The sequence below is a fragment of the Carassius carassius genome, chromosome 46 (genome assembly GCF_963082965.1).
Source record: "Carassius carassius chromosome 46, fCarCar2.1, whole genome shotgun sequence".
Taxonomy (NCBI): domain Eukaryota; kingdom Metazoa; phylum Chordata; class Actinopteri; order Cypriniformes; family Cyprinidae; genus Carassius; species Carassius carassius.
The window spans coordinates 19,164,285-19,174,736 of NC_081800.1; the positions used below are offsets into that span (position 1 = coordinate 19,164,285).

Below are 10,452 nucleotides of genomic sequence, written 5' to 3' on the forward strand. Positions count from 1 at the left end.
AATAAATGTTTGTTATGTCTTGATTACTGTATCCAGATTCTTGGTTTTGATTATTAAATTCAGATTCTGGAGACAAATAAATAAATCAGTGGTTTTTTTTCATTGCTTTTCTTTTCTTAATTGCACATTGGAACACATTTGTGTCACAGTTTATTTGTTTTAATGTGAAAAGATTTCCCATTACACAGAAGAATCTACACTAACCACCCAAACTCTTTTGAAAAAATAGCTATAGTTTCCATAGTTTGAATAAAAGAACTTAATAACTCAAGCTTTAAAATGGTGATCTATACCCTTTCCCTTCCACCGAGCACCCACGCCCATTTCTAAGTCAAATCAATCTTCAAGTCATGAGTCATGACAATCTGTTTTCCACATTGACAACCTTTCCTATTCCATCGATCATCAGACTCTATTTCTTTTTTTGGCCTTATCATAAAAGTTCAAAATGCTCATTGTGTCTGGCATCCATTTTACTCCTGTTTATTCCTATTTAATTTAATGTTTTTTTGAAAAGTGATGCCACTTTTCTTTTTTTTAAGTGTTACCTTGATTGATAATTTTTCATGGAAAAATCAGAACATATAATATATGCATATTATGCATCCGCTCAGGGAGAACATTATGGCCTCTGATTTACTGCGTGAAAGCTGAAGTAAAGTGCTTTTACTTAATTTTATAGAATGAACTTGAAAATGACTCTTCTTACCGAATGTGGTCTACTGTACATTAGGCATAAGAGATTTCTGAAAGCCTTGTACATGAATACAGGAAGAAGGTATTATTTTAAAATATTTGTAGCAGCCACAGAAACCTTACCTTGACAATTGCGAATATATTTTTCAAACACTGATGTCAGCAGTGATGGTTGACATACTAGTTACTTTCTTTGTTTTAAACAGTCTAAAATGAACTCTACACAGACACTCCTTGTTTCTCATTTTGCTTTAAATAGACTGTTGTATGCCTTACATATATAATGCTGCAGGCATCCTAGTGTTAGAACTATCCAGTTACATCACTATACTTATCTTTAACTAATGCACACAAATTGATCAAAAGTAGTGGGTCAGTACTTATTGTCTTATTTTCTGAACTAAACAGCTCAAATCCACTTTGACCACTTGGATGTGTTTTGATTTATTTAGCCTATCATTTTATATTATTATATTTCACTTCTATTCATTTATATTCATCTTTTCATTCATTTAATTATATTTATTTAATTATTTTTAGGTTCTGACTGGTGTTTACTTTTTTGAACCATATTCATTCTACAACAATACAGTCATTTGTTTTATAAGACTAAGTGGATAAATGGCACTTTATGAGACTTAAGTGTTTCCTGTTGGAAAATGCAAGATTACAATGATATGAGAGACTGGTGGAGGGTCTGTCTTACATCATGCGTGCGCAAAATCGAGCGCGTGAAAGCGCTGCGCATTGCCTTTTACCACAATGTGTCCATTGAATACCAATAGAGCAGACCAGCAGAAGATGTTGTATGTCTGGATCTGTCAGGTAAGATGACTATTCTCAACGTTTTTACTTTTATATTGACTCAAATGAATTTTCAACTTTGTGAAATGATACATATTATTTCAGAAATCGTTTGTTAAACAACCAACTTTAACTAAATAGGTAAACTAGAATAATTGGACGAAGTGCAACAACGACAAATGTTGATTTCTATGCAGAAACAAAAAAACAGTGCTGCATGTAGTTTATCTTATCTAACAAACTTTTACTTTACTTTTCAAAGGTTATATTTTAATGGAATTCAAACACACAATGGATAATAAAACAATCCAATCTTTATGCAACATGACCAGTCAGGACTACAACCAAACCAACTGCACGTCTCAAACGTGGATGCTCTACCCTGACTTGTACATTTGGATACCAGTTATGTACTCAATAATCTGCGCCGTGGGACTCACTGGCAACACCGCTGTCATTTACGTGATCTTGAAGGCGCCTAAAATGAAAACCGTCACCAACTTATTCATTTTGAATTTGGCAATCGCCGACGACCTTTTCACGTTGGTGTTGCCCATTAACATAGCCGAGCACCTGTTAAACTACTGGCCGTTTGGAGAGATTTTATGCAAAGTGATTCTGTCCATAGACCACTATAACATCTTCTCCAGCATCTTCTTCTTGACTGTGATGAGTGTGGACCGCTATCTGGTTGTGGGCTCCACGTTGCGCTCCACACGGATGCCCCACCGGACCTACAGGTTAGCCAAGACGGTCAGCCTGAGCGTCTGGGCTGTGGTCATTCTCATCGTGATGCCCTTCACCGTTTTCGCCGGTGTCTATGTGAGTCCCGACGACGCGGAGAGCAGGAAGAGCTGCGTTTTGAGTTTCCCAAGCCCTGAGAGTTTCTGGTTCAAAGCCAGTCGGATCTACACGCTGGTCCTCGGTTTTGTCATTCCAGTTTCGACCATTTGCATCCTATATAGCGTGATGCTCTACAAGCTGAGACGCACGCGACTCAACTCAAATGGAAAGGCTCTGGACAAAGCAAAGAAACGAGTCACAATGATGGTTTTCGTCGTGCTTGCCGTTTGCTTGTTCTGTTGGACACCCTTTCACCTGAGCACAGTGGTCGCCCTCACCTCAGACTTGCCCACCACCCCTCTGGTTATAGGTATTTCTTATTTCATCACCGGACTGAGTTATGCCAACTCGTGTCTCAATCCGTTCCTTTACGCTTTCTTAGACGATAGTTTCAAGAAGGCGTTTAAGAAATTGCTGGAGTGCTGAAAGTTTTTTTATTTTTTTTTATTTTGTACCCTCACAACTCAACCAATAAGCTTCAAGTACCCAATCAGCAACATCAAATCATAAAGTGTTGTTTTTAATTCAAAAGTCAAAACGCACTTAAAAGTCACCTTAAAACCTCAACTTGACTTTATCAAGTAGCTACTTTATTTGCACTGTATTCATAGTCTAAACGTTATTCACCTCATCAGTATTTACATTTGAAATCAGAAGAGTAATGAATGTATCACTGTTAGACCGACTTTAGTACCACCTTGATCTTAACAGATGTAGACTACCCTACATACATGATACTACATACTACATACATACTAATATATGTAAATATTACATTTATTGCCTATGCTATGTGGTTTGCTTTGCATTATAAGCTTAAAAGCTTGAAACTGAAACTCTGTCGCCTCCTGCGGCATAAAATGCTGCTGCTCGCGTTGTGTTCGATGTTGGTAATTAAAATTTTGTGTGAATAGTGCTCTGTTCAGTATATTTATTTTTCCCTAAGTAGCATTTTTTTTTCACTTGAATGAAGTTGAAATGAAAATGCTTAATACTGAATGTAATAAAATAATGGTGTATTCATGCCCTTCCCTTAGTAGTGAATCAGTGACGGAATAAATTGTAAACTGCTGTTCCTTAATATCCAATACAACCAGAAGAGGGCAGGAGGACATCATGTTGTAATTTAAACCTTTTCATGACGTTAACACGTTCTCTTAATCAGAAAGATACAGGTGCAGTTTTAAAAACTGTAAGACATGTGTGAATACTATCGACATACAGTACAGACCAAAAGTATGGACACACTTTCTCATTCAAAGAGTTTTCTTTATTTTCATGACTATGAAAATTGTAGAGTCACACTTTTGGTCTGTACTGTATATATGTTAAATTCCTCGCTAATTTATTATAATATTTATTAGTGAATCATATTAATGTATTTTATGGGGAAAAACAAGAACATTATGTCAGTTTACATTAACAAAATATAAGTATAAATCTAAAAACTGTTAACTTAGATTAGAATGATCTATCCGCTATAATAAAATTTAAATCATATAGTTAAAATGAAAATAATAAAAATAAAACATGTACTGGTGCTACCAAGATTAACAGTTACTAGCTAGATCTCATCAGGTTAACTTTAGACCAGTAGCATAAAAAAATGTAATTAAAAACTAATTTAAGAGACATTTATGTGAAATAGCAATTATTTCTCTGGCAAATAGGGTGCTTTAATGAGCATGATATGCTGATTAAGTTTAATCATTACTTCTCATTTCAGCATGATACAATTTCCTTCTCTAAAATCTATAATGATTGCTATAGTCCATGTGGAACTCTAAAGGATGTTTTTTTATTGAACATTCAGGTCACTGGCATTGTGAATTTCATTATCTCAGACTTTCTAAGTATTTCTATTAGCCATAACTCCTCATTGAATTGCACTGGAGGGCATTTATTTTTGATGTAATGGTCATCCTCATACACAGGGGTGACTTCGTGTTTGTCCAATAATATATACAAAATCTCTTGAGGGGGAAAGAAATTTATCCAGAATGTTTGTTTCTGCTTTGCACCCAAATACCATTATATACACACATTCATGACACACACTTGCACTTGCATATACTGGCTTGGTGAGGAAGAGACATTTCAAATGAACAATCTGCAATGTCCATTTCACATTACTTGTTTTTATGCCTTTTGTTTCTCTCCCAACTGTCACCACATTGTTTCTTGCATGTCACCGCTGTCATCTCTAGCTCTTCTCCAGCTCATTGGCTCATTTTCTCCCTGGCACCACTTTGAGTCTTCCAACCTCTGCTTTTCAGAGCTGGTGATTTGTGAGTGCAGGTTGATTGCCTCACATTTCAGTGAGTGTTCTCCACTGGGATACAAAATACCCCCTCATTTATCTCCACCACCTACTGCAGTAGTGTTAGCCATGTGTGCTGCCTTATAAACACTATAGCCAGCACAACATCTCTATAAATATTCTCCAGCTTCACTTCTCTTTCTCTCTCTCGCTTTCTCTCTGTCATACTGCATCACCAACAGCCATGAGTAAGGTTTTCACAGTAAATAAGATGGCACTGGCAAAGGCATTGTAATTTTTTTGTCTCAAGGTTAAATGTGAGTATTTTATCTATCTCTGTGCATTATGTACTGAGCAGTATATGTGGTAAAGTGTAAAGTGTAAAGCCTCCAAATAATGCATTGTGATTTCAGAAGCATTATGATTTTCGAATCCTCATTATATTTCTGTGCATTTTTATGGTTTTATTGCCTCCAGATAACTAGTCTCAGTTTCTCTACATAAAAAGCAATAAACACTATTTGTAAATGTTCCTATAGTCAGGACTATTAACCTTTAGCTTTCATTGTAATGCAGAAGATATACAGCTCTTTAAGTATTTCTTCTATACCAGATGAAATTTCCAAGATGGTGGATTGCATCAAGGAGGTTGGAGACTGTCATGTCAAGTCATTTTCTTTTGCTAAATTTATATGGGAATTTTTCTACCTTTATTCACGACACTATAAAGTTAAGTCATCCTTTCATAACTTCAAGACTTCAATTATAGTAATGCACTTTTGACTAAATGCCTCAGTTTTATTAAAAATAAAAAATAAAACTGAAACTGTAACTGTGCAATATTGTCATTGCTACACTTATTTTAAAAGACCTTTCTTTGCTTTCTATCACTGAATAGTCTTATCACTCAACTGTTACCACCATATGTTAAGGAGAAAAATAACAATAATAATAATAATAATAATATATATATATATATATATATATATATATATATATATATATATATATATATATATATATATATATATATATATATATATATATATATATATATATATATAATTATTGTTATTTTTCTCATTAATATATATATATGACTGAATAAAAAATGCAATTAATTGTAAATGCTTTTTCTATTATTTTTTATCAGTTTTGATTAGCTAGTAACTGAAATGCTTGAGGATATTTAGTTTTTGTAAACAAGGCCACCAAAAGACATCTAATTAAGAAAGATGTGTTCTGTCCATGGCTTACTATATCTCAGCTTGTCGAGATCTATACACACTCTATACACAGAGTGCTCAGGTGCAGGTCAAAAAAAGTCAAAACTACAGCAAAAATACAAACGTATTGTTCGCAGGTCAGTATTGTACATCGGGTGCCTGACGAAGACCCGATGGTCAAAAATTTGCAGCAATAAATTATTTTTATGGAGCAGTTACATCAGTGTGTGGACAATACGTTAGTATTTTTATTGGTATATTGGGCCATTGCTAAGCCACCTGCTGTACTGAATGATTTTGTAAAAGCATCTGATTTAAATGTATAGGTTATGGGTTTTTTTTTATTACTACAACTATAAATTGCTTTGTTTTTTTCATCAACTTCAAACTGCATAAAAGAAGCTTGGTGTACCAACATCCCAAGCTTGGTATAACTGGTCAAATAGCTTTCTATTAAAGTAAACCAGAAGCTTGGTGTACCAACATCCCAAGCTTGGTATAACTGGTCAAATAGCTTTCTATTAAAGTAAACCAGCCCATCTCATTTTTAAGACCTGGCAGTACCAGAAATGAACTAGTTTGGAGCCTGTCCTCCAACAAAAAACGACCATATAGGTCGTTTGTGCAAGCATTTATTACGACCTATATTTACGTTTTAAAGTTAGGCGCCCTCTAGCGGGCATAAAAATAATGACAATATCGCGTTGCGTCTGTCGTCATGAATTGACGTATAACGTTATTACCAATCAAAACGCACGTTTATTTAAATGCAATGTGTGGGCGTTTTACACCGATCTCACAGTATTTCCTACATATTTTAGTAGGTGGCTTATTCGTTCGAATGACCACACCTAACCCCACCCCTAAACCTAACCCTCACAGAAATCATGCTGAATTATGATTTATTGAGCATATACATTTTCGTGCCCGTCCGTTCCCTGGGATCGAACCCATGATAGCATGATTATATATCAAGGTATAACGCAATAATCTACTAACTGAGCTACACGAAACGCAAACCAGAGTGCAAATAAAAGAGTACAAAACATTAATATGAAAACGACCTTTTGCCGATGGGGCGTAATTGTAGTATACGCTCTGATGGGTCGTATTTCAGGGATTTGGACAAACGACCATACAAGCGTATTGGTTGGAGGACAGGTTGACCTCAGCTTATAAGAGAGGAGTGCTGTAAAACTGAATAAATGAAATCAAATCTTTTTGGTTACCAGCCATTCTAGGAAGCCCAAAGATCAGCAATAACGTACTCGGTTACTAACGTAACCTCGGTTCCCTGAGATGAGGGAACGAGTACTGCGTAAGCTAGCTTACGCTATGGGAAAAGGTCCCCTTTTCTCGAGAATATGAAGCCAAAAATTATCCTTAATTTTTAAATAATGTAAAACGCAGTGCTGCAGCACAGCAGACCTAAGCGAAGCGGCTCGCGCGCTTATTGGCTGTGCTGTTGCAACTGCAGCAACCTATGGTGAGGCGGCGGAGAGGAACGAACCAATGGGGGCGCTTCGCGCCCATTGGACGTCAGAGCGCGCCAAAATAGGCGTGGCTGGAACTATATAAGCCACCGCTTCGCCATAGGGATCAGGTTTTAAATCGACTGAAGCTATCACCCGGTCCGAGCACATAGCACGGCAGGTTACGCAGTACTCGTTCCCTCATCTCAGGGAACCGAGGTTACGTTAGTAACCGAGTACGTTCCCTTTCGAGAGTACTCTCGTACTGCGTAAACTAGCTTACGCTATGGGAACACAATGTAAAACGCCGTGCGTGCTTGGGAACTTCGACCTGTCACAGCCCGAGGCGAGAGCCCGGGGCTTTATAGCAGGAGAAATCCCAGTCCCAACAGCCAACCTTAGTGAGCTTTATATAGGGAACGAAAAAAGGGGGACGTGATAAGGCTTAGCACGTCTATATAGAAAGTACCCTGGCCTGCAGGGCAGGGACTTGCAGATTATAGAATCTAATAAATGTGGACGGAGAGGCCCAGCCTGCCGCCGCACAGATATCATCCAGTGGTATCCCGCAGGACCACGCCCATGACGAGGCCATACCTCGGGTGGAATGGGCTCTGATGCCGAACGGGCAGTGAAGGCCTTTAGATTTGTAAGCCAGCGAGATAGTGTCTACTATCCATCGCGATAGGCTCTGCTTCGTGGTGGCAAGACCTCGGGTGCGCCCACCAAAGCATATGAAGAGCTGGTCCGACCTCCTGAATGAGGCGGAGCGCGCAATATAGGTTTTGAGAGCCCTGACGGGGCAGATGAAGCTCGCGTTGCTTTCGTCGCTTTGCGAGGAAAGGGCTGACAGCGAGATGACCTGTGCTCTGAACGGTGTTGAGAGGACCTTGGGGACATAGCCGTGTCTTGGTCTGAGAATGACTCTGGAGTCATTAGGCCCAAACTCGAGACAGTCAGCGCTTACAGATAGCGCATGTAAATCCCCCACTCGCTTGACTGAGGCCAGAGCCAGTAGAAAAGCGGTTTTGAACGAAAGAAGCTTCATATCGACAGACTGAAGCGGTTCAAAAGGGGGGCCCTTTAAGGCCTCTAGGACCGTAGACAGGTCCCAGGAAGGGATTGAAGGGGGTCGGGGAGGGTTCATCCGACGAGCTCCCTTAAGGAAACGAATGACCAGTTCGTTTTTTTCCCAGTGATAGGCCGGCCACCGGAGCATGAGAAGCTGCAATGGCTGCCACATACACTTTGAGCGTAGACGGGGATCTGCCCGCATCTAAACACTCCTGTAGGATGGAGAGTATCTCCGTCACGTCACATAAGTGAGGGTCTAGGTTCCGTGTCCCGCACCAGGTGGAGAACACTGACCATTTCTGCTCGTAAAGGCGCCTGGTTGAGGGCGCTCTGGCTTCCGTAATGGTCTTTAACACTCCCTCAGGGAGGTTCCCGGGTACCCGTTGAGGGGCCATACATGAAGGGCCCAAAGTTCGGGGCGGGGATGCCAGAGCGCGCCCTTCAGCTGCGTGAGGAGATCTTTCCGCAGCGGTATTGGCCATGGGGCTGTACTGGACAGCTGCATCAGCTCGGAGAACCAAGGTTGGGTCGTTCAGAGTGGGGCTACTAGCAGCATAGCACATCTGCTCTTCCTGACCCGATCGATGACCTGCGGTAGCATAGCGACCGGTGGGAAGGCATAAAGCGGGCGTCTGGGCCAATCGAGGGCCAGCGCGTCCCTGCTCTTTGAAAAATATATTGGGCAATGAGCGTTGTCTTCTGAGGCGAAGAGGTCGACCTCTGCCCTGCCGAAGATGCTCCACATCAACTGAACCATTTGTGGGTGAAGAGACCACTCCCCAGGGGGAACATTCGCCCTGGAAAGCATGTCCGGGCCCCGGTTCAGGATGCCAGGTACATGCGCTGCCTTTAGTGAGCGCAGATTGTAATGTGCCCATGTCAGAAGACGTTCGGTCAGGGTGTGCAAGGTTTTTGACCTGACACCACCCTGGCGATTTATGTAGGCCACCACTGACATGCTGTCTGATCTGACCAGAACGTGGTGGCCCTTTAAAAATGGGTGGAAAGCTTTCAGGGATAGTTCGACCGCTATCATCTCCAGACAGTTTATGTGTAACAGTCGCTCCGGGCTCGACCAGAGGCCGGAGGCAGACCTGCCCTCGTACAGGGCGCCCCAACCGAGGTTGGATGCATCTGTCGAGACTACTTTCCATTTCGAGACAGCGCCCGTGCTTACGCCTAACTGATACCAGTTGGCTATTTTCCAAGGGGCCAGAGCTGTGATGCAGCCGTGGGTCACCTTGATGCGCGCGCGGCCGGAAATCTAGGCGCGCGCTGGAACACGGTCTCTCAGCCAGCGTTGTAGTGGGCGCATGCGCAGCAGGCCCAGTTTGAGAACCGCAGAGGCTGATGCCATCAGACCTAGCATTTCTTGAAATCGTTTGAGCGGGTAAAGAGACCCGGCTTTGAACGACACGGCTAGATGCTGAATAGTGAGAGCGCGCTGTGACGTCAGACGCGCTGTACACGTCACAGAGTCTATGTCTATCCCCAAAAAGGAAATCCTCTGGCTGGGAGACAGAGCGCTCTTGACAGTGTTGATCGTGAGACCCAGGCATTCTAAATGGCTGAGGATCCAGGATCTGTGTGTCGTCAGTAGTTCCTCGGAATGGGCTAAAACTAGCCAGTCGTCGAGGTAGTTCAATACTCGCACTCCCCGCATTCTCAGGGGTGCGAGAGCGGCATCCATGCACCGTGTAAACGTACGGGGCGCTACGGAGAGGCCGAATGGAAGAACCATGTACTGATAAGTCTGCCCCTCGAAGGCGAATCTCAAGAATGGCCTGTGATGAGGTGCTATTTGAATGTGAAAGTAAGCGTCTTTCAGATCCACTGAGAAAAACCAATCCCTCGGGCGAATTTGCGCGAGTATTTGTTTGGTAGTTAACATTTTGAACGATCGCGCCATAAGCGCTTTGTTCAAACGTCTGAGATCTAGGATGGGTCTGAGACCGCCATCCTTTTTTGGTACGAGGAAGTAGCGGCTGTAAAAGCCTGACTCGCGCTGCGCAGGGGGGACAGTTTCTATCGCCCCTTTTGCAAGAAGGTTTATCAGTTCGGCGCGAAGGACGTGTGT

General features: G+C 41.3%; 1 protein-coding gene across 1 annotated transcript; it reads left to right on the top strand.

Moving 5' to 3' along the window:
• Positions 1–1,773: 1,773 nt before the first annotated feature.
• LOC132129675 (neuropeptides B/W receptor type 1-like) lies at positions 1,774–2,769 on the top strand. Its single transcript, XM_059541326.1, has one exon. It carries the CDS (start codon positions 1,774–1,776, stop codon positions 2,767–2,769), a length of 996 nt encoding a protein of 331 aa, XP_059397309.1.
• Positions 2,770–10,452: the final 7,683 nt, after the last annotated feature.

Bases quoted from the DNA above. Each gene is read 5' to 3' on its own strand.
- LOC132129675 (XM_059541326.1), top strand. From the start codon at position 1,774: ATGGAATTCAAACACACAATGGATAATAAAACAATCCAATCTTTATGC.